This window comes from Schistocerca americana, chromosome 8 (genome assembly GCF_021461395.2).
Source record: "Schistocerca americana isolate TAMUIC-IGC-003095 chromosome 8, iqSchAmer2.1, whole genome shotgun sequence".
NCBI classification, from domain to species: Eukaryota; Metazoa; Arthropoda; class Insecta; order Orthoptera; family Acrididae; genus Schistocerca; species Schistocerca americana.
In genome coordinates, this window is record NC_060126.1 from 154329251 (window position 1) to 154355604 (window position 26354).

The 26354-nt window shown below is 38.9% G+C and overlaps 1 protein-coding gene across 1 annotated transcript in view; it reads left to right on the forward strand.

Annotated features, from left to right (window-relative positions):
* The window catches only part of LOC124545273 (amino acid transporter AVT1B), a 219807-nt gene that overhangs the window by 165395 nt on the left and 28058 nt on the right, over nucleotides 1-26354 (forward strand). Inside the window, exons 6-7 of the mRNA XM_047124155.1 lie at nucleotides 10867-11020; nucleotides 16807-16894. Coding sequence (XP_046980111.1) covers nucleotides 10867-11020; nucleotides 16807-16894 — 242 coding nt within the window. The remainder of the gene's footprint in view (nucleotides 1-10866; nucleotides 11021-16806; nucleotides 16895-26354) is intronic.

The window sequence follows — 26354 nt, forward strand, 5'->3', positions numbered from 1 at the left end:
AGAGCACAACATAATCATAGCTAACACTTGGTTTAAGAATCATGAAAGAAGGTTGTATACATGGAAGAACCCTGGATATACTAAAAGGTATCAGATAGATTATTTAATGGTAAGACAGAGATTTAGGAACCAGGTTTTAAATTGTAAGACATTTCCAGGGGCAGATGTGGACTCTGACCACAATCTATTGGTTATGACCTGTAGATTAAAACTGAAGAAACTGCAAAAAGGTGGGAATTTAAGGAGATGGGACCTGGATAAACTGAAACAACCAGAGGTTGTACAGAGTTTCAGGGAGAGTATAAGGGAACAATTGACAGGAATGGGGGAAAGAAATACAGTAGAAGAAGAATGGGTGGCTTTGAGGGATGAAGTAGCGAAGGCAGCAGAGGGTCAAGTAGGTAAAAAGACGAGGGCTAGTAGAAATCCTTGGGTAATAGAAGAAATATTGAATTTAATTGATGAAAGGAGAAAATATAAAAATGCAGTAAATGAAGCAGGCAAAAAGGAATACAAACGTCTCAAAAATGAGATCGACAGGAAGTGCAAAATGGCTAAACAGGGATGGCTAGAGGATAAATGTAAGAATGTAGAGGCCTATCTCACTAGGGGTAAGATAGATACTGCCTACAGGAAAATTAAAGACACCTTTGGAGATAAGAGAACGACTTGTATGAATATAAAGAGCTCAGATGGAAACCCAGTTCTAAGCAAAGAAGGGAAAGCAGAAAGGTGGAAGGAGTATATAGAGGGTCTATACAAGGGCGATGTACCTGAGGACAATATTATGGAAATGGAAGAGGATGTAGATGAAGATGAAATGGGAGATATGATACTGCGTGAAGAGTTTGACAGAGCACTGAAAGACCTGAGTCGAAACAAGGCCCCGGGAATAGACAGTATTGCATTGGAACTACTGACGGCCTTGGGAGAGCCAGTCCTGACAAAACTCTACCATCTGGTGAGCAAGATGTATGAGACAGGCGAAATACCCTCAGACTTCAAGAAGAGTATAATAATTCCAATCCCAAAGAAAGCAGGTGTTGACAGATGTGAAAATTACCGAACTATCAGTTTAATAAGTCACAGCTGCAAAATACCAACACCAATTTTTTACAAACGAATGGAAAAACTAGTAGAAGCCAACCTCGGGGAAGATCAGTTTGGATTGCGTAGAAGCACTGGAACACGTAAGGCAATACTGACCTTACGACTTATCTTAGAAGAAAGATTAAGGAAAGGCAAATCTACGTTTCTAGCATTTGTAGACTTAGAGAAAGCTTTTGACAATGTTGACTGGAATACTCTCTGTCAAATTCTAAAGGTGGCAGGGGTAACATACAGGGAGCGAAAGGCTGTTTACAATTTGTACAGAAACCAGATGGCAGTCGAGGGACATGAAAGGGAAGCAGTGGTTGGGAAGGGAGTAAGACAGGGTTGTAGCCTCTCCCCGATGTTGTTCAATCTGTATATTGAGCAAGCAGTAAAGGAAACAAAAGAAAAATTCGGAGTAGGTATTAAAATTCATGGAGAAGAAATAAAAACTTTGAGGTTCGCCGATGACATTGTAATTCTGTCAGAGACAGCAAAGAACTTGGAAGAGCAGTTGAATGGAATGCACAGTGTCTTGAAAGGAGGATATAAGATGAACATCAACAAAAGCAAAACAAGGATAATGGAATGTAGTCGAATTAAGTTGGGTGATGCTGAGGGAATTAGATTAGGAAATGAGACACTTAAAGTAGTAAAGGAGTTTTGCTATTTGGGGAGCAAAATAACTGATGATGGTCGAAGTAGAGAGGATATAAAATGTGGACTGGCAATGGCAAGGAAAGCGTTTCTGAAGAAGAGAAATTTGTTAACATCGAGTATAGATTTACGTGTCAGGAAGTCGTTTCTGAAAGTATTTGTATGGAGTGTAGGCATGTATGGAAGTGAAACATGGACGATAAATAGTTTGGACAAGAAGAGAATAGAAGCTTTCGAAATGTGGTGCTACAGAAGAATGCTGAAGATTAGATGGGTAGATCACATAACTAATGAGGAAGTATTGAATAGGATTGGGGAGAAGAGAAGTTTGTGGCACAACTTGACCAGAAGAAGGGATCGGTTGGTAGGACATGTTCTGAGGCATCAAGGGCTCACCAATTTTGTATTGGAGGGCAGCGTGGAGGGTAAAAATCGTAGAGGGAGACCAAGAGATGAATACACTAAGCAGATTCAGAAGGATGTAGGTTGCAGTAGGTACTGGGAGATGAAAAAGCTTGCACAGGATAGAGTAGCATGGAGAGCTGCATCAAACCAGTCTCAGGACTGAAGACCACAACAACAACATGCAGTGTAATTCTATACTTTACCAACTAGATGCCTAAACATAGTGTAGATGAGGAAAGAAGTATTGCTAAACATGTCAAATAATCTTATTATTCCAAGGTACCCCCTAGATATTTTGTTTTTTTGATACATGTAGTTTCACAAATCTTTTTTCTTCTTTTCTCGTGTGTTCGCCATGACGACGTGAATTACTTGATTTCTAGCGTTTCCCAGCAGCTCCACTGATTGTATGTTTTTGGATTTCGGTACAAGTGATTCCACGTTTCTCGTGATATTTATAAATCTGACTTAGTTGTCTTCTTAAAGTGCACTGAGCTATGTCTTAGATGCGACACAATAAATTTCTATTTCAAAATCATATAAACATACGTTCTGTGCAACCCATCATACAGCGTGTAATCAAGGGTATCTTATATCCCAGCTAGTCATTCTGTTTCCCATTGAACTCCAAAACTGAATGATGGGAGAAATACTATGTGTCTTCAGTCAAGTAGCTTCGTCTATGTTGTGACGAAAAGTCTGGTACCTATACAGTAATTGCATGTGCGTATCTAGTAGTACTGCTCCGTTGATTTAACTTGAACATTTAGACCTAGGCGCTGATGGATGATGTTAAATCATTGTCACCACGTTCATGTTGCGAGTTCTGAATTCTCGTATTGTGTACATAATCGCATTCAACAGGACTCGTATCCATCTTCATATGTTTCATTCAAGAAAGGCGAAGAATGTTGTACCGTTTCAAAAATACGCGTTTCAGTTCCTTTCAATCTATTAAGGGCTAATCCAGTCCATGTAACACGGAATCGAGATGGAGTACTGTGAGCAAAAACAGGTGGTCAACGATTTATTAAGCAGACGCTCCCAATTCTAAGAACTGCCATCGAGTTCACGCACACAATATCGCTAATATCGAATGATTGTAGGATTACGAAAGAAATATTGTACTCCTGTATCCTAACCTTTCTAGAGGCGGACTATCAGCATGTATTCCATAAACAATGACATCGTGAAATTCAGCTCGTTTTACACGTCCACAAGGCTACAGAGACTGTAGATGTCGATACCATCTAGCAATGGAGCGGTCAAGTGCAGTAACCATAATGGTATTACCTTGGTGTGACCTGTAACTGTTGCAGATCGGTGCACTGTTCTAAAATTAGCGCAGTTTTAAGTGCAATGTCATGTAGGCAGCTGTGGTGGACTGTACTGTCTACAGTGTATAACAGACAACTCCCCATATTCCTAACTGATTATGTGGCACAGTGACGACATAGATATACTTCTTGTTCCAACATGCATTGGTGAAAGCTTTGTGATGGACCACTAACTTCATGCAGGTGCCTGGTTTGGGGTGGTGGGGGGGGGGGGGGGTGGGGGGAAGGGGAGCAGGAGCGTAGTCAGTGGGATCATGCTCTGTTACCGTTACTCAGGTATGAATACAGTGCTGGTTATGATTACAGCACTGTTGTTTTATTACATCAAGCATCCACTGTAGGCTGCCTGAGCGCATGGGGAGCTGGACTCATTGCTAGTGGCATTCTAACCCCTTCAGCCCCATCAGGCACAGTGCACAGTGGCTGTTGAGTGATGTGCACGGTTTCATCGTCGGTGGCGGCATGGGCAAGGCGTTGTCGACATGTAGTTCACTCCAATATGATGTGGAATAAGTTTAAATAAAGACATGATTGTTCACATCCTATCCTAAGCTAGTGAAAACGGCATTGGCAATTGTTAGACAAGGATGCAGGCTGAAACAGTGTTCTGCAGTTTTAAATTTACTATGACAAGCATATAGGTGGCATGAAGTAGGAATCCTTTTATTTTAAACTTAGGACAAGTAGAGTCTGAATTTATACCATTTTAGACATAGAGCATGAACTTTTTTTGAATATTTTAGAGAAGTTAATTGTTGAATCCTATAGCGTGATGATCGTTTAAACTATGATGTCAGAGGGGTGGGGGAAATTATTGAAACTTAGGACAAGTGCTATGTTCCATCAGGAAAAACCAAATCACTGTCCTGGATCGGCATCTTGAAATCTTTACTTTAAATAAGTGACATGCCAACGATGCAGACTGTTCCAGCATGCACCAAGTCTGCCATCTTGGATTCTGATGTCATAAGGCTGAGGGAAATCTGCCAACCATGTAAGCTGTCCTAGTATCATCTGGTCTTTCAGCTAGGATCCTAGTAATTTATTTATTTCATTAACAGTGCAGAGTAACCCACTGCCTTGAAATGTAAGGTGGGTCAGTTGCTTCTGAATCCAACAGCAAAAACTTTTCAGTGTTACACTGTTATTGGTATACAATTGTTACTGCTTTGTTTTTAAATAATATAAAAAACACAACATAAATTTTTTTCTAAGGTTACAGCGCCTTTAGTGCTTAACAGTTGTTAAAATGGTTCTATACAATTTGGTTGTGCCTATCGGATGAGAATATAATTTATACACGCAAATGTCAAAGAAAAATAAAAGGAAAAACGTAATACAACGAGTGTGGTGGAAATAATCTGTACTATGTAAAGGGAAGTGATACACAGTATCTGGATGTGAAATATAGCCCATGTAGCATGTTGGTTGGTAATGGCCTATTTCTACCTGTTTCAGGTAAGAAGGTCTCGGTAGAACCTTGTGCTATTCTCATCTGAAATGGTTTGTGTCTATCTACGTTTACCGTGTTTCTGTGTATTGGTATATTGCCGGGAGTGTTGCAAGTCAGGAGACTACATGAAGCCGGCCCTTTGGCCGAGCGCTTCTAGGCACTTCAGTCTGGAACCGCACTGCTGCTAATGTTGCAGGTTCGAATCCTGGATGTGTATGATGTCCTTGGGTTAGTTCGGTTTAAGTAGTTCTAAGTCTAGGATACTGATGACCTCACATGTTAAGTCCCATAGTGCTTAGAGCCATTTGAACCATTTTGAACACTACATGATATTCAGCAGCTGTTTGTTCATCCTATTGTTGGTAGTTGTGGTAAATTGTACATGATACTTTAGGTACATACATGTGATATAATACTGACTGAGCATTTGATACATGGAATACATTTATGCCCAGGTCACGATCTTGGACTACAATTTTGGATTGTGACACCATACATACTGTCCTAGTACACCTGGGTCAGGATCTTGGATCGCCATCTTACATTTTTTAATTTTACATCAACAGGATTGTTGTATTTTTGAATTTGCTGCCAATTTAAACTTACGACAAGTGACTTAATTACACAGTGACATTAGAGGTCTCGGGGAAAGCTCTGGCTATTTTGAATTTGCTGCCAATTTTAGAATTTGCCACCATTTTATACCTAGGGCAACTGGTATACATTAGGAAGGTGAGGGAAGAGGGAAATGTGGCAATGTTACATGATGTCATATGGTGGAACGGAGGAATCTGACAATCATTCCGACTGTCCCAGTGTCCCTAGGTATGCCATCTAGGATTATGACATTATACGGTTGGAGACAATCTGAGAACCATGCGGGCTGGCCGAGTATCCCAAAGTCTGTCATCTTAGATTATGACGTCATAGGGGTGGGGAAAATCTGACAACTATGCAAGCTAGCCTAGTATCCCAGGGTATGCCATATTGGAGTGGGTAATTTTTCAACATCGTGGAGTGGGAGGAATCTGACAACAATGTAGCCTGGGCTGAAAGTGACATAAATGCGAGACATTGTTTTTCAACATTGTCAAAAAGGCACTGTAAGCGGTAACTTGTCCCAATAATTCAATTTCTTGTCAATAGAAATCTGCCTCTTAGACATGGAGCTGTTCGAGAACTGCTGCGTGAAGGTCCTCAACGTCAGAAAACCTGCAGTTGGTGTGTGACAGCTCCTCGACTTCCTGGACATTGTGGTCGATGTCGGGGCTCTTCCTTCCACAGCAGCATCATCCCTGTCCGTGCAGCGTTGGTCAAATTGTTGACACCATTTTAGTACGGATGGATCCTACATTGCGTGTGGTAAATATATTGCTAGAAGTTAACGGTGAATCTGTGTGAAATGTGCCCACAAATTGTTTCCTGCTGCCACGCTATTTCACTCCCGCAATGTTATGCACCTGTTATCTATATCGCAGCAGAACTGTGTCTTCAGGACACCCTGATGACGTACTCTCTTCTAAAAATGCACCACTCTAGATTAAATACTGACTGAGCATTTGATACATGGAATACATTTATGCCCAGTGACCTTTGTGTGGGACGGCATGTGTTACTTATCTTTTGAAGTCCCCTCGTACCTTAATCTACTCTTCAGCATGATCCCCGACAAAATTATGCCACTTATCGAAACGATTAGTATTCTTTTGTATTCCAATCTCATGAAAATCTACTGCCTGGTTTGGCAACCACTGCTCTAGGTTAAATGAAACAAATTTTTGGTTGACAGGCTGCAGTGACAGGGGCAGCCAATGATACTAAAAAGTGGGCAACATGGGAAGCACGCGGAGACGAGAAATTCCTGCGATTGGCTACCAGCTGTCGCCACCATTCGATTCTATGAAACGTGAATTGCGAACTTAGTATAACCAAATTAGTATAACCAAAGTAATCTACACTGTCGTAGCACTACTATGTCACATAGAACACTTCTCGAAAGCTGAAGAAACCATTAGAAAAAGACAAAATTGTGAATTGTGTTTTACGAGAGTTATTCGGACAGTAACGTCCTAATCACCGATGTCCTGCGAACATCGAAATGCGCAATCTGACTGACTCCAGTCATACCTTGCCTGAGAAACGAAGCCATTTGCATTGGTATTAGCACAATTGTGCTGTTTGCAATATCATTTAAAAATGTTGAAAACTATTGACCAGCCCGGCGACTGCGAAATACTGTCAGTGATTCGATTTTTGACAGCAACGAACGTTGCAGCAGTGGAAATTTATCGACTGACAAGTGAGTTGCATGGCCTCGATGCGATGAGTGAAAGAAAAGTGCTTGAGTGGGTGAGTACTTTCATGGACGGACGGAAAAATATCCGTGATGAACCGTGAACCGACCGACCATCAGTGTTGTCAGAAGATTTGGTCAAAGGCGTGGACGAAAAGATACGTGAATACTGGCGATTAACAATTTCAATTTTAGCATGGGAGTTTCGAAAAGTGAGTAGAACAACTTCGTAACTTTTTAGAGACAATTTTTTACAGTTTCCCAAATTGTGCGCTCGTTGTATTCCCAGGCTGCTCACTGAGAAACACAAAATGAAAAGCACGACTTATGCTTTTGTTTTTTTCGGACCAAAATCATACAGAAGGTGATCAGTTTTTTAGACAACATTATCACAGAAATGAAACATTGGTTTCTCACATGACTGTGGAGTCTAAGTGTCACTCAATGGAACGGCGTCACGCGAGATCAACAGTTAAAGCAAAGACCAAGGAGAGAGCAAGTTTATGGCAACCACGTTTTGGGATAAACGTAGAGTCTCTTTAGTCGAGTTTAGGCAGCAAGGAATAACAATAATTGCGGCCGCTACCTGCGCTGTCCTGGCTAAATTTCAACGTGCAGTAAAGAATAAGTGGCGTCGCCTTCTAACATCTGGAGTTTTGTTGCTGCATGGCGATGCCAGATCCCATTTCTCCGTTCACAACCCGATCAGATCTTTCGGGTGAGAACAGACTGTCCACACGCTGAACCGTTCAGACTTGGCTCGGAGCGTTTTTCACTTGCTTCACTATCTCAACGAGTTTATCGGCGGCAAGCGCTTCGTAACAGATGACGAAGTGAAAGAAGCAGTAAGAGACAGGTTATCCTCACAGGCGCCAGACGTCTATGACTTAGATACAAATGCTTGAGAATGCTATGAGGTATGTTTAAACAAGTATGGAAACTATGTAGAAAAATACGAAAACTTTTAAGTATTTAAATAAAAACAATTATTTGAAATAAAAGTTAGTTTATGTTTCATAAGAAATCAGCCCTTATTTTGCGATTAACCCTCGCATTAGACCTGGAATCAACTTTATGCACAAAGTCTTCATTGATGGCAGATAGTCATATACCACTGCATTTCATTACGAACTTTAGTGAGATATCTTTAACTTTACTAATCCTGTTTACTGTGCTTGGTGTATCTCCAAAAACATCATAAATCCTTCAATGAATTTATACACATCTCGCGTCTTTTGCATACAGAAAACGAACGATTGCACATATTTTACACTAGTTGGAATTTTTCCATTAATAGTGGAAATAAAAATCTTATATCGTTCAAAGGAGAAAGAGGAATTCGAGTTATCAGTTTCGACCAATGTGTAGCGACTTACCGAAATAGTCAACAGTTAGTTTATTTTTGCAAATTCAGGTGGTATTTCCAAGAGAAAAAAATGATCATTTTATTTCGAAAGATTTCCTTAACTGCAGTTATTATCTTTTTAGAGTTTCTCTTTTATTATGCCGACATGAATTGGGATCTAGATTACCAGGTCTTGCATTGTTATCACGCATTTCAGAAAGTTATAAATCAAGTGTAATAGAAGAATTTACTCGAATTAAACCAGGCAATGCTAGAGGAATTACATTAGGAAATGAGACTCAGGAGATAGTAGATGAGTTTTTACTATTTGTACAGAAAAATAACTAATTATGACGGAAGTAGGGAAGATGTAAAATACAGAATGAGAATAGCAAGAAAAGAATTTGTGGAAAAAAGTTAACATTGAACAAGAGAAAGAGACTTTTTTAAAAGTGTTTGTCTAGAGTGTGGCCTTGTTCTGATGCGACAGATGGAATATAAGCGGTCCAGAGGAGAAGAGAATAGAAGCCTTTGAAATACAGTGCTACAGAAGAACTATGAAGATTCGACAGGTGGATCAGATAAGTAATGAAGTAATGCTGATTTGAATTGGGACTGTTACACAGAATACATGTGTTAGGAGCATGTGTAAGATTTTCTCAACATGGTTTCCAGGCGGCTAACACCCCACGTCGGAATCAGGATGACAAACAGGATGAAAGCTGGCACTGCGAATAGCAAAACAAACCTGGATGATACTGCCTCACTTTACACAAGCGAAATACCTGAATCATGAGTCCAGCAACGTGACTTCAGTGAGGAGAAGACCTAATGTCATTTAGACAGCACATATTGATTTCACAAGAGAGAATAAAAGTTTCATACGAACACCCTGCTGAAATGGTGGAAAGACAAGATGAAGCTCTGAAAGCCATTTTTCGGTAAGTTATCGGTGGTGAAGACTGGTGATGGGCCCAGAAAAGTAGACCACATTTGGTCATCACTGGCTTGGTGGGTCCAGAAAAGTAGGCCTCATTTGTTCATCGCTGGTCAGATATAACGTCATCGCCTCAGACGACCAATAACAAATAATAAATAATTACGTTGCAGTGCATCAACTACAATGCAAAACCTGTGATGCGCTGCTACCATTCCTAAAAATGACTTCTGCCAACTGCTACCTATCTGGTCTTCTGTACATGGTCGCTGTGAGCCGCTGACCTCTCACTCACTTATCAGGAGACTCGGAGATTCTACCTTTAGTTTCCTGAGATGATTTGACGAGGTCTGGAAGCACAGTCAACCTGACGCAGTATTCAGGAGGCGTGCTAACCGCTAATGCTCCCAACTAGTACCTGTAAGAAGTCATCAACGTCCCTGTCCTTCTTTGGTGGAAGGTCTGTACTGATTTTCATTTCCACACCGTGCACGGCTGCTGAGACTTTACCCAAACACGTTCTTTCGAAGTTCACATGAGTGCTCTGGGCAGAAACACCTGCAGCACTGGCTACGTCTGCCACTAGTGTGATATGCTGTCCACTCGACACCGTATTTACGTGAATGGACGCCACTGGGGCGATGTTCTCCGAAGATTTCTGAGACAACATCAACACTCTCTGAGGCCATGCGCTGCTCTGCTGCTGGCCTAGACTCCACCATAGAGGAGAACACATGATCGTAAAGTTTAATGTAATAAATTATTATGCCGTTAATGTTGTATCATTAGCGCCCAGCGTCGTCTGATCTGCTGCACCACACTCCAAGCTCTGTCATCCCAATAACAGAAAGGGTCTCTACCCAGATCCTTATTTGAGAAACAAGAAATATGTGGTACAACTTGACTAAAAGAAGGGATCAGTTAATAAGTTACATCCTGAGACATAAAATAATTGTCTGTTTCGTAAAATAAACATGTTGAAATTGATACATGTTAGGGTAGTTTACAAAGAGACGAAGAGGCTTGCATGGGAACTAGTGCAGATAACAGCGTCAATCTAATCTTCAGACTGAAAACCAGAACAACACCAAATAGACAGCAACTAGACAGCTTTTCTCTGAACCATTACGTTATCACATTAAAATGATTCTTGCAGAAAGAAGGGTTACGTAGGTCAGCCTCCATCAGCCGTTCAAATTCTGTGGACACCGAGAGGGTAACGTACTGATGCTTCGGTGCTTTGGGAGGATAATCCAGTCTATTGTGATGTTTGTTGCTGGATTTTATATCAGAGACCTTAGACCAAGTCAAATACTGTGTGACAGAGTATTCTTTGTGCATCGACAGATGGGTGACGACACTATCAGTGATGCTGGTGGTGTCCTCTACGCTGCTGGTGTGGGCGTGTTTGGTCGCCAGCGGCGGCGAATGGAGGCCCGTCCCACTCCCCGATCCTGCCTGGGACTCTGTCGCTATCGCATACGGCGTTCTCGCCTTCCAGGTACGTGTCATACTGAACTGAGACCATTCTTAGGTACACAGATGACGCACCACCTAAACTTCTCCTCCCGAGCTGGGGACATTTCACAAAAATTGCTGTACATCCATGTGATGAATTCTAGGGTTCATCTCAACATGTACAGAATCGACACTTGTGAAAGACTGGCGTGGCGCATTGGTCTAGAGACAGCAGTCACATATGAGGAGTCACCTCTTCAAATAACTATCTGGCCATCCTGATTTAGGTTTTTCTGTGTTTTGCCTAAATGGATTGAGCCAGAAACCAGGTTCGTTCCTTTGAAAACAGATATGTCCTATTTTCTTCCTCATCGTTATCCTTGTTCATTCCAAGCGTGTGTTTCATCTACAATGACCTCATATGCCAATTCATAAACTTCGTCCACTCTATCATCCACTGTCGAGTTGCTTCTGAACAGGTGCTCTAACAAACGGTGCAGTCTCTTGCAACATATATATGCAGTCGACGAGACCTGTGCATCAGCAAACAGAAACTACAGTTTATGTCCTGTTAGTGTTGTAGTTATTCGAGTTTGAGCAGTAGCTGAATTGGACAATGATGGAGGAAAACTTTGATTGTTATTTTGCTAAATGTATCGGTCTGTTGTGCACCTTAACTGATGTAGGGACATTTACTTACTAATTTATTTATTTCCAGCAATAACTTCATGGCAAGCTGTCTAGATACTATTGTCAGATGGTTCTTTCAATCACTGACACATCAACCAATCATAGTTACAGCAATAAAATCATATGCAATTATAACGTTTAGCTACACTCCATGTACATAATCTGATTTTAAATTGCAATAATTGACGTCTAACCACTAATTCTTTGTAAAGCCTATCATTATCTAACAGATACAAAATATGCGGAAAATTAAAGAAATTTAACGTGAAATTTATAAGAGAAATGAAAGAATAGAAAATAGGAAGATATATCGATTATGTCATCATTGCAGCTACTGTGGTCTTTGAATGCACGCAGATTTCACAGTTCACGGCTAATTACCTGCATTCTACTAGTATTTCCACTTCATGTTGTTCCTGAAGCTCTGGATCACACTCGGAGTTACTATAACGAAACTTTTCCCTTACAGGGACGCTATTGGAAACCTAAATATAGCTGGCTGGATGGTGATTTAAATCTTTCTCCTCCTGAATAAAAATCTCTCCTTACAACTTGTTCCACGTCTGTAAGTAAGGCAAGAGACAGACTGTAAGGACATTCATAAAAACTGAATAATATTGTCATTAAATTCACTGAATGGCGTCACCAAGATAAAGGCGACCCAAAAAATTCTGACAAGACTAAAATTGCAAGATAGTTATGCATTATAATCTTGTTCAGCAACAGCTAAAAAATCTGTGTAAATATACGTGTGTGAATGCAGTCAAGCAGTGTTTCACCAGCGTTTCATGATATTGGCTATGTACCCCAAACATTAACACTGTTTGGGAAATAGCGAACTACCAGTCCCACATGTCACAGATCTCTCACTGTCTGCAGAATACGACGAAGTGAGTTCTTGGGCCCCACCAAATATGAACCTATTTGACTACGAACATTTGCAATCCATAGAAAGTCCTGTATCATGAATCAGGGATCCAGATGCACCCTTCTTCAAACATGCCTTGTGGTAGTCCATTGAAGTCACAAAAAAGAGGAACACAGCCAACACATATGCTGACACCTCATCTGGTGCAAGGGGCAGTAACACAAACGGGGTTACAGCTAATGCATGTAATGTGTTTGTGGCTGTAAGATCAGTACGAAATCGGTCACATCTGTGTTCACTACTTATGTCACATGCAAAACTGATCCAAGATTTTAAGAAATGGTGAAAGTTTGTGGTACTTCTGACAGAAATATTGTTAATGATTTCTGTATTTGGTTCCTATGAAGCAGTATCCTCAGAATGAACATTGTGCTTGTCATTAGCACTACAGTAAAACCTCAGTAATTCGAGATAATTTGAACTGAGCAGAGCTCGAATTTGAGAAAACTTCAATTACATTAAGTTTGGCAATTTTGGAGACCTTTTATTTGAAATAGTTTCAGAACTTGATGTTCACAATTTTATTACTGTAAACAAAGTTATTTCATCAGTTAATGTATTACGTAGAGTTTATTTTAGAAATAATAGTCAAGTAGAAACTCAACTATAATACAGTATATATGTAATAGGACCTGGCTACACATGCACACAACAGTGAGCCTGAGCAGACACTGCTGACTGGTGACATGCAAAACAACAATAGAGGCTAAAGTGGGCAAAATTGTAAACAAAGTATGTGCACATATCTCTACTGCTCATCACAGTCACTCACTGTGTATTTCCGATTTTATACTTGATTTTTTTAAAATTCTTTTCAACACTGTAGTCATTTGTCATCCAACTCAGATTAAATGGAGGCTTGGATTGCCGAGCATTCAATTACTGAGGTGTTGCTGTGTTGTTTCTTAATTCTCCTAAAATTACTGCTTGACATGCAACTGATTCATCCTCAGAGCAGCTACTAACCATGCCTAGAGATCTATACTTTTCAATTACAAATATGAGTGATGTCAACTGCAAGCTCCATAGTTCACTTGAACTACCACAAATGTACTTGCTACCAGTGTAACATATACAAAACAGGTGGTGTGTGAATGAATTGTTTTGTAGCGCTTCTCCATATTTTACAGAATGCTTCTACAGTCTCGAAATCCAAAGGGATGTTTACGATTTTTGTTTTATCTCACCTGACCAATATTCTAGTTTGTTGATTTGATTATTTTTATTTAAACTGAAATAGTAAATTATTGTGATATAAATGAGGTTCAATAAATAATGTACATTTGGTTGTTTCGTGATTCATTTGTGTATATCTTTTACTGATGTTGAAATGAATACACTAGCATCTTTATATTAAGGTAATGTAAAATTTGTGAGCAAAGCTATGTGAAAATTCATTTTGGATTTCTCTTATTCAGACTACTAATAACCTAGTGACATGATCTCAATTTCCAATATGTTTGAATGAGTTCATTTTCTTCAAACATGAATATCATTGGGCTCTATTACGTAAATATCAACTAAAATATGTATCGTACATTAGTTTTGATGCTAGTAGTAATGCACATCTTCATTATTATGAAACTAATATGTTTGGGAATATAACAATATTACAATTAAAATCAGAATTTTTTACTCTTATAATAAGTTAACAGCAACATGAAGTCATAAGTTCTAATCTTAAAAACAGCTAGTGGTACGTCATACATATTCAGATGCTAACGAAGAGTACTGTGGGCATAATGTGGTATTCAGATGAAGTCCTCATATATCATATAAAATCTGTGGTACTGATTTTATGTAATAAATTAACAAAATTAGGATAGTTCAAGTTTGTTATGTGGCTTATGTGGAGAAGTTGTCAATTCTCTGTCTGCAGACATTAGACTGTCTAACTACACTAAATTTGTTTTTTATATTAGAATTTCATTTGTACTAGTATATGTATGATTTTGAGTAGCTAAGGAATAATGTTCATTAGCAACTAACTATGCCAAACATAGCCAGAAGTACATTGCAATTTGCAACTGCTAGCTAAATTATTTGAATCTGATCCCTGCTATACCTATGTTCAGCATGGGATTCAGATTAAATTGTGGTAAGGTGTAACTAATTCAAAAAAACGTATTAATGAAGAAAATACACCAAACAATTAGATAATGTACGAGTATGTATCCAAAAACTTGTAACCTATATTTAAGGTAAAGTAAATTATTTGAACAAATACAAATAAACCAAAATACAATAATCTTAAATTAACATTTATTAGACAACTTTAAATATAGGTAACGAAAGTTTTAAATACAAATACCATTAAGAGCAGCATACACATATTTTATGTGCGAGTTGTCTATTTGCATATGCCAAAGAAGGAAAATACATATCACTAATTCTTCACAAGCCAGAAAACATAAGTTTGAGGAGATGGGTAAAACCTAACTTAACACGTAGTGAAGTTAATACTATTGGCTGGTTATCCAAAACAACTTTTATATTGACTATTATGAAGGACTTACAAAGATAATTGTCTGCAGTGGGACAGGTTAAACTCTCACTATCCAGTCAGTCCACCTACCTGTTTCAGGTTGTCTGACCCTTCGCTCTGTGGTGGTAGATACTGGTTTAGCCGACAAATACAGCGTTGATGAAAATTCGACTAAATTCCTACCATGCAAAGCCCACATAACTCCAGTCCATTAGTTAAATTATAGAGCGTTCGTGATTCTTGCATGACTCATTTGAAAAAATGTCTAGAATTTCCTTTAAGTTGGTCTATTGTCTTTAACACACAGTTTAACATAGGTGTTTACCGGAAGACGTCTCCCGAGCGTCTGTATCGACTCACAGAGCTAAGGCACAAAATCCTATTCAGATGCATGGGAAACGCTGAATTCCTATTGGCTGGTATGTTAAACAGCCAATCAAATCAACTTCAGCACTTCTATACTCGTGTTATTTCTAATGTCAGCCAGTGAGATTACTACAAGTAATTTAGACTAGAAATCTCTTAATTCCGAAACTAAATAAAATTTAATGAAAACAAAACACAATTACTTTCCACAAAGTAAATTACCAACCAATTTAATATTTCACGCCCCTTCTATCTCATTCTTACGTCATTTATAACCTCGCCCCCTCTCTGTATCTCCTACACATTTTCTGTATGTTTCCTCATGCTCGTCTCTCTGTCCATCTCCCCTCCTCCCCCACATACCCTCAGTCCATCTCTTCTTCGCCACTCCCTGTCTATCTCATCCTCGTTCTTCGTCTTTCAGTCCTCCCTCCCCCTCACTCTGTCCAAATCCTCCTCTCTCATATCTGTGTCCATGTCTTCCTTTTCCTTTCTGTCTGTCCATCTCCTTCTCCCCCCTTCTCTCTCCGCGTTATCACTCCCATCGCAACAGCAGTTTATTGGTTCTCACCCCCACAGTACTTCCTTGCAGGTAGTAATTAATAGACATGTATGCCAAGAAGTGCATGTCCAGGTATTTAAGTAGGGCTTTTTACCTCCAGCTCTATCATAATACTCACACGTCCCGTGCATTTCATGTATTTTTAACATATTTCACAGGTACTTGTACACATTTTTCACTGGTTTCTGTAGCTAATTCGTCCTGCAGTTTCGTTTTCCCGCAGCTCAATCTCTATGACGTCATACCTCCTGAACAGTGTGTCGTACAGTGATATAATTTTGCACGTTCATTCAGTAGTATAGGCAAATAATGTCCACAAAATCTGTCGTGAATGCAGTTAGTAGTATAGATTCAGTGGATTAAAACGTCGTGCTTGATGTGGCTGTTTTAATGCATGAACAGCGAAAATGTAGTAAGTGGTATATGTTTTCCCTTTCATCATTTTATGGGGATTGTCAGCAAGAAATAGTTTCGTGAAGGTCTGAAATTATGGGTAAAGTTGATAGCAAGTCACTAAGAGCTCTCATTATCAAATAGTGGATGAGTAAAGCCTATGAATTCGTGCGTGGTGAGCTACACTATTTTTTCACCCCCACCCTCTGATCCGCAGATTGTTCTTACTGCTACAGCGATTGTTTCCAGACAGTAAGTGATGTGTGTGCAAAGTTTGGTTGAAGTCGGTCCAGTGGTTTAGGAGATGTGGAACATACATATTCATATATACGTACATCCATTTTTATAAAATGCGTGAATTATACCACAGAGCTATGTAACACAATTTGCTTACGTCTGTTCCAGTTTGACGTACACCCACTTATCCTTAGCGTGCAGATGGAGATGGACCGCAAGGATCATATCGGGTATGCCATCCTCGGAGCATTCTTTGGTGAGTTAATATACCATTATTACAAATTCCAGTAGCCTCAGCTGAGCTTTTATGAAATTATTTAATGTAACTGTTCATGTTACAGTTGTATTGTTGCACAGAGGCGGTTTATCCTTACAGCATATACGGCAGAGGTACCCCACATCCACTTTGCCTTCTGTTGGGGGGGGGGGGGGCGGAAGTTAGCAGTTTCGAAATGAAACTAATAATACCATTGACGACAATATGCGCATATTTGGTGGCGAGCAATGATATAAACGGAGGCCATGATCGGCTCTATTATTGCGCAAGCAAGCGCGGTGTTTTTGAAGCACTGAAGCATTGGCGTAAAATTTTGGGTATTTTGGAGTAGTTGAATACATTCTTCGTTCCTTTAATTTAGTAAACTACGTTTTATGTGTTAAAAATCACACAAGTGTTTTATTTCCATGTTTTATTTCACTCTCTTCTGCTTTGCGTTACTACGAACTTCTGTTGAATTTCCTCGACAGCTACTGTTTGAGTTGCAGTTTTTGTTGTCAAAAATTATTTGTTAACTACCCTTCTAGCTAACGACATACACAGCCAAACGAAACTGTCTGCCACCAAGCAGAATATTTCATCAATCTGAAACCCACCCCTCTGAATTGAGGTTAGTGATAACTTAGGTCAGTTAGTGCTGCTTCTGCAAACGTTTTTTCGTTCCTTAGTACATTGTCTGCCATGTTTCAAAGTATTTATATGAAGTTTCCATACTTGCTGTAATGTTTAATTCATTTAGATACGTCAGTGTGCTTATTGCTGAGCCGAAAGTAGATCAGACATTGCTAACAAGAGTGACGCTGTGTTAGTCTTAATCGATTAATTAGTTACTTGTTTAATGGATACGAGTTTGAGAGTAGCAGATATATTCAAAAGTACGACACGAGCAGAAGACACGTTCCGCACTGCTCTTCAATGTATCTGGCTTTGGCTGAGAAACGGGTGAAGTATGCAGCAATAAAAAGTGTTTGACAATTTATACATGGAAATGAAGTGTCAGGCATATAGCAGAGTGTTTTCAAGTGTAGATTAAAGATGTTTCTCGTAAACAACTCCTTTGTACTACAGGAGAATTCTTTAATAGAAATAGTCATTATCGGAGGAAAAAATCTATACATGGTCAGCATATAGTCATACAAATTTTTCCGATTATATGTATACAGGGTGATTAAAAAAAAGAACAGATTTCAGTTGTTTATTGCAGACAAACTATAGAATATAGAAACACGTTACGCATGTCACTGGCTCAAAGTTTTGACACAGCTGTACTGTTGTTTATATGTAGCAACATGGCGACTGTGCCACAAGAGAAATCGGTTGTGTTGGAATTTGCGGGATGTCAATCCATTGTTCAAGTGCAACGAGCATTCCGCTTTCGATTCAGCAAGAAGGCGCTTCTACAGAAAATTCTTGGAAGTTGGATGAATATGCAAAAGCAAGAGCACTGGTCGTACACACAGGTCTGATGAAAATGTCAAGGGTATCAGAGATGCTTTCCCACGGAGCCCTCGGAAGTCCACAAGACGGGCAGGCCGGAATCTTCAACTTCCCTAAACAAAGGTATGGCGTTTTCTGAAACGACGCCTGCATACGGAGCCTTAGAAATTGCAGTTATTGCAGAAACTGCGTCCCGGCGACCATAACAGAACGTGCAAATTCTGCATTTCAGTTCTCCAGGATATGGCAGAGGATACTTTTTCTGAGGCACTCATCTTCTCGGACAAATCGACGTTTCATCTACCGTGCAACGTAATCCGGCATAATCTAAGAACATGTACTCAAAATCCTGGCGTTGTCGTCGGACAAGAAAAAGACTCACCGAACAGGTTTTGCAGGGGAAACTGTGACAGTAATGTCATACCTAGGAATGCTGCAAAATTGTTTCCTCAACTTCTAAGAAGATACCAATGAAATGATATTTGTGCATGACTTTTGTGCCTCACTTAAATCTTGAGGTGCGGCATTATCTTGACAATACCATCTCACAGTGTTGGATTGGAAGAGGCGGACAGCAATATCTTGTTCATTGGATTTGGGAATCCAGGTTACCATAATCAGAACTTGCGATTTTTTTCTGTGGGTTTAAAGAAAAGATAGAGCCTTTGTCCCGTCTATGGCAGCTAGTACTCATATCCAAGAGCTGAGAAATGGAGTTATTGAAGATATCGACTCAATAAACAGGCACCTGTCGATTCGTGTGTGGAATGAAATGGGCTACCGTTTCGATGTTTCTCGAACAACGCATGCTGCTCATGTTGATTGTGTGGTATAGCGTCCGTGCGAACATAAAACTTCGAACATTTCTCTATCCAGTTGTATGCGCAACGTGTTTCTATTTTTCATGGTTTGTGTATAATAAAGAACTGAAATATGTCCTTTCTTTTTATGTCGTGATTCAGAGGTCATACCAAGCGAGGTGGCGCAGTGGTTAGCACAGTGGACTCGCATTCGGAAGGACTATACTTCATATCTGCATCCAACCATCCAGATATATGTTTTCCGTGATTTTCCTAAATCGTTCCAGGCAAATGCCGGGATGATTCATTTGAAAGGGCACAGCCAATTTTATTCCCCATCCGTGAATCGAGCAGAGCCTTTGCTCCATGACTACTGATCTCCTTGCAAAATATGTAAATCAAAGAGATTGCAGTAGAAAATACTTGTTTCACAGTACCGAAGATGAAGATGTGATTATAACTCCTAAAATATGCGTTTTACAGTACATGTTTACTAGCACATTCCTGTGCTCTACCGGAATATGAAATCGTTCTGTTGGCCAAGAATAAATCTAATGTATAGCTGTGGTTAATGTTCCCAAGTACACCTACATGCTGACCATTAAGGGCTTACATTCTAAAAATGACAATTTATTTCTATTCAAGAATTCTTCTTTGGTATAGAAGGAGTTGTTTAGGAGATACATGTTTAATTTACATTTGAAAACACTTCTGCAATTTCAGACATATTATCTCCATGGGTACATTGTCAAACAGAATTATAGTTGCATGTTTTACGTCTTCCTGAGTCAAAATTAGATTTATTAAAGGATAACACAGACCACTTTCCTGCTAGTGTTGTATTTGCGAATATGTCTGTTACTCTCAGACTTAGATAAATTGTTGATATCATATTTCACAAGTGAATAAATGTAATGTATGGCTGTGGTTAATAGTCCCAGCTCCTTAAGAAGATTCCTGAGAAGTATGGCCAGGTGAATAATTCTTATTACTTTCTTTTGTGCAATGAATGCATTTTGCCTAAGTGAGGAGTTATTCCAGAATATTACCCCATAAGGTACCACCGAATGAAAATATGCAACATATGATAATTTGCTGAATTCTGTATCCCCAAATTTGGTAATTGTTCTTATTATGAATATAGCCTAACGTAAACATTTCAGGTGGTCTACTATATGATTTTTCTTTCCAAAGTTTTCATCAATGTATACATCTAAAAACTCATAGTTTTCTACCATGTTTATTATTTCTTGTTGATATACTATGTTAATGACCACTCAGATATATTTGATTGTACAGTACTGATTGAGCAGTGATTTTCAAAGTTTAAAGCTAGCCCATTTGTGCAAAACGTGTCAGAAACTTTCACAAAAGTGTCATTTACTATTTTAGTTGTTGATGCTTCTTTGCAGAGCTTCCCAACAATATTTGTATCACCTACAAACAGGACTAATTCTGCCTCCTGATTAAAATGGTTGATCATTAGTGTAAAGCAAGAACAGTAGTCAGTAACTGACCAAACCTTTTGGGATTTCTATTGTAATTTTTCCCCATGCAGATGATGTGAAACATATCTTTGTGTTATTCAAATAGCCTAAGATATCTTTCTGCATTCTGTTATTGGAATAAGTATCAGACTGTGCATGTGCTGAACTACACATTCCATAAAAACTTAATGTGTCTAACAGAATACAATGAGTGACACAATCAGACACCTTTGATAAGGCACAGAGTATCCCAACTGGTGATATTTTATTGTATAAATATTTTATTATGTGTACCATAAACATTTAAATAGCTGATTCATTAGAGTAGCCATTTTGAAATTGTAACTGTGACTGGGCAGGTATCCCATTGTTACACAGTGTGTTACAACAGTGAAGTACATTACCGTCTCCAAAATGATAGAAAAGGGTTTGGGAAGTGAAACTGGGTCGTAGTTATTAACATCTGTTGAGTCACCTTTTTACAGAATGGCCTAAGAAAGGCATACTTCAATCTATATGGTAAAACAGTGTGAGTTATTGACGCATTGCATAAGTAACGAGAAACATCAAGTAATTCAAGGCCACAAATTTTTAATATCTTACTGGAAATGTTCTCTCTCCACCGAACAGGCCTCTAAAGGCCCCGTCGGTACCGACTGACGGCTGTATCATCCTTTGCTGATACACGTCACTGGATGTGGATATGGAGGGGCACGAGGTCTGCACATTACTCTCCTGGCCAGGGCCGCTATATTTCAATCAAATAGCTCCTCAGTTGGTCTCACAAGGGCTGAGTGCACCCCACTTGCCAACAGTGCTTGGCAGACCCAGACGGTGTCCATCCAAATGCTAGCCAAGCCCAACAGTGCTTAACTTCAGTGATCTGACACGAACTGGAGTTTCCGCTGCGGCAAGGCCGTTGGTGCCAGAGATTTTATCCACCTCAAATGATCTTTTACTTCTTATAGTCATAACGATCTTCCCTATTTCAAATAAGTATGTGAGTTTAATTTTTGTTTCTCTACATATCATCTGTGTCGCTTCTTCAGTTGGATCTACTTTCACACCTGTTTTTAAAAAGTAATTATTAAAAATATCTGCTGCATATGAACTGTCTTAAAACGTTCTCATTTTCTTTAACAGAATTAATGTTGTCTTCTATGGCTTCTTTCCCAATATCTCTCTTAACAATATTGAATATTAATTTTATTTTATTGTCTGATGTATCAATTTCAGACAAGATGTGCATACTCCTTGTCCTTTTTACTTCTCTTGATATTTTACAGTATTGTTTATAACTTGTAATTATTTCTATATCCTTACTTTTAGGGCTGTTTTGAAGAGACTTTTGTACCTGTAGTGGTTCAAGATTTCTTTAATGACTTCCCTTATTATATTTAATTATCTTTTTAGGACAACTGTTTTACAAAATACGAGCTCATTAAGAAGTATATTGAATTTTGAGCTAACGTTATGCTCGTGTTAAACTTGACCCTAGTCACTATTTATTTATGCTTCCTTTAACATCTTCAGTAATTTTGAAATTAATCAGCCTCTCTATTTTCTTAGAGTGTTCCTGCATTGTAACTGGAGCTGAGTTATGTTACACTAGTTAACAAATTTGAACAATTTTTTCTGCATCTGGTTTGTAAATGGGTGGATTTACTTAATTTTGTGGAGCTGAATAAATTGGTGAAATCAGTTTTTCTCTATGTCATTTCCTAGATACACAGTAGAGTAAAAAATGGTAATAGCGAAAATTGACAAGTCAAACAAAATTACACATTCAGAACGCTTGAAGTCAATACTATTTTGTGTGTCTATATGGGCATGATGCCAATGAAAGGTCCACATTAGTTCAGAAGATATTTTCACCTTTTTATCGACTCTGGTTTTTAAAAAATGCGACGACGGAGCTCTTCTTTTGTTTGAAGTTTCATCACTCTCCCTAACAAGAACCCAGAAGTAGTCACCCATCATAGAAGGGTTCCAATGGCCTTGGTAACGGTGTTCCATGGTAAGAATGTCTTGGTGAAAGCGTTCACCATGCTCATCGCTTACGGCTCCCGAATTTTCCGGGAAGAAATCAAGGTGAGAAAGTAAAAAGTGAATTTTAAACGGAATTCTACACCCCATGTTCTTATAGTTGTCCAACAGATCATTCACACTGGTAACATTGTTTTTATTTTTTCTGTTACCCAAAAAATCCTTCACAATTGCTTGAAAAGAAGACCAAGCAACTAATTGGATATCTGTGACTTTAGTATCAAAGGTTGAATCTTTCCGCAATTTTCTTATTTGTGCTCCTACAAATAACCATCTGCCAGGAAGTTTCAAATATAGCATCATTCAGCTTTACCTCACATAATTTGGGTAACTTTTATTTTAAGTGTTCGAAGGGCTCACCTTCTTTATGCAGAGCTTTTACAAAGTTCTTGACAAGGCTCAACTTGATATGAAGGGAAGGCAAAATGATTTTATTGCGCTCAACCAGTGGGGCATTGTTCACATTTACGTTTCCAGGAACACATGACTGCCTTATAGGCAATTCCTTGACTGTATAGTGGTTCTTGGCGTGACGGCTATCCCAAAAGCACAAAAAGTCGCAGTATTTCGTGAATACAGCCTGTAAATTTGTGAGGAGAGCAACAACTTTTGAATCACAGCAAAGCTGCCATTCATGATCCTTATATTTGATTGCCTCTAGCAGCAAAGCCATAGTTTCATAAGTTTCTTTCATGTCTACTGCGTAAGCCAAAGGTTCCGATGGAAATGTATTGCCATTATGCGGTAGTACTGCTTTCAAGCTGGTTTTACTGGAGTCAATAAATAGTTGCCACTCCTGAGGATTATGTTGTACACCTAGCTGCATCATCAAACCATTGACATCTATACATACACACATTGAATTCAGCATATCGAAATATTGAGCGAAGGAAGCACCTCTTCATCTGAAACAGGAAATTTTTGCCCCTGGAGCCAGAAGCTTCCGTTGTTGTAGTCTCGACCCCAAGAGTTCAGTAAGTTTTAGATCGCGAACCAAATCGTTCAGTTCCTTTTGATTAAAGAGCTGAGGCGAAGCGTCATGATATTGAGGGCAGTACTCTTCTATATGTTCAATACTTTCTGATTCACTTGACATGGTGTCTGGTTAGGTGGCTTTCAAGTTACAGACAGGAACAGACAACCCCTCATCATGGGGCACAGGCAAATGCACTGAAGATACATTTTGATACTTTATTTTGTGTCTAGTTTTGCTCGAATGTCCCGAAATATTTGTAAGACAGAAGTAACAGTCTGAATAATGATCATTAGGCTTACACCACACCAACGGAAGAGCGAATGGCATGAGTTCGCATTTTCCTTTCAACCACTCGGTTAAGGTTGTCGTACATGTTATTCAGGCAACATGAGGTGCAAAATTTTTATCTTGATCGCCAACAGGGCAATCAAAATACAATTTATATGCTTTCTTTACCAAATCAGTGATTGGTTTTCTTTGGGCTTTTGGAGTGAATTTCCCACGCACATAATAAAAGTTGTTTGGATGGTTTAGACAGCAACGAGATTTACTAGTTGCCATTTTTCTTAGTGTAGGTTTTAAATAAAAAAGTTTGCACTATCTTTCACAGGAAACACTCACTGAAGATCTCCTTCACACCACTGTATTACCACACCAACCATTTACTAACGATTTGTAGATCTTCTAGTTGTCCTCTGCAAATCAAAAACAAACAATTAAACATCAAAACAAGAACAGCAAAAAGCGAAATACTGAATACGAAAAATAAAAAGCCTTTAAAAACTCAATAATGATACGTGCTAGAACATTTTCAAAGGTATATTCAGATTCTACATACCAAAATACATACTAGTTGATGTATCATACCCCATATGGAAAATAGCTGTTGACTAGTGTTATTTGGCTAATTATACTACTATCTTGTGCAACTGTGATAAGGAAATTTATTACTAAGACTAAATTATAAGCAGCTAACAGCACCTCTAGATTTCTTTTGCTTTCAGAGTCTTTCAAAAAATTTTCATTAAAATCATCATAAACTAATAATCCTTTCCTTCTGTCTGACAGACAATACAGCAATCCATCAAATTTTTTTTCATGAAAATTTCCAAATTACCCAGTGGAGACTTGTGTGATGTAACGATCACAAGTGTTACATTCCCTAATATTAACTCACAACCACCATGGTTCTGTGTCCCATAACCTATAAAAATTTACTTATTGTTATACTTTTATATTTGTATTCCTGTTTTATGAATGTGACAATTCCTTCTTTATCCCTATTGGATATACGTGAATATGCAGCTAATTTACAACACATTACATTAAGATTTTCTATCCTTTAGGTTATATGGTCTTCAAAGAGATAAATGGCATCAATTTCTTTTGTACTACTAATATAATGCAATTCTAATGAAGCAAGTTGATTTCATTTGCAGTGTACTATTATAATATGAACTGGCAGACTCCATTAATTTAATTTCGTTTAATTCTGTACGTCTGAATTCTATATCCGATCTAAAATCAGTGTCTCACCAGACTCGAATAACCACAGGGATTTGCCTTTGTGTGCTACTGGCAGCCTTATGTTTTCTGCTCACAGATCTGCTAACTTTTCATTACTCCCTATTCCGGTGTAGATCATGAGTAGTATATACCTATGTTCCTATAGAAGCTGCGGTAACAGCACCAATAAGAGATTTTGCACCTGGTGAGGGAGTCCTCTCAGCTCCATGTTTACCTGGTTAACAGCAGAGATAAGTCAGTGGTGACGATGGCGCCACAGATCCTCCACGAAATTCATATTTGTATGCTCGGTAACTGCTCCTATTATGTCAGGTCACCTCTAATGACCGATGACCTCAGCAGTTTGGTCCCATAAGATTTTACCTTACCTTACCTCACCTCTAATACCTTATTTTTCGTTTTTAAACAGGCAGCTTCCTGTTCCCACAACTACCAGCACCTGACATACTTTGTTGAAATTCTTACACATTTGTCGTAGTTATTCTGTTACGTGATGAAGACTAGCTTTTGAGACTTGGTATTCACCATCTAATTTTTCCTATAGCTGCTGGCCTACACCCATAAACGTCTGCAAGGAGGCGGAAACAGAAGGCATCTTCACACTCCTTTGGAATCTGAAGCATAGAGTTTTTATTCATTAGACAATTTCATAAATTTCTAGAAGGAGAAATATTGAATGGCTAACCATTAAGTCTCTAGTGTATAATAAGTTTTTTTGAATCACTTACAACTTTTTTTGTGTGGCATGAGACACGAATCAAAATCGACCAACTAATTTATGTCAAAAATGGTAATTTTAGAGTCTTGGCCACCCCTGGATAAATTTATACGGACGCCCATGTACATAACTCCCATGACTCCTACCTAGCAGCAGAACTCTTCTTTCCTGCTTTGCTTTTCAGCCTTCTATAACTCTGCCGGAAGAGCACAGAATTTCGCCTCTTGTTTCTCGATTTTCAGGTGCTTCCGGCATAATCTACAGTTTCGTGGAAGAGCCTCATTCTGTTTCCCATTGCAGTCGTCCCAGGGAAACTGTAACCTTCAATTGTAGCAAAACACTCACTGTTTAACAAATCTGCAGCAATAGACACGCTTATTACACTTGACTGATCCATGTTATAAAACTTCAACACCATATACAATGAAACAAAACAATTGAAGTAATG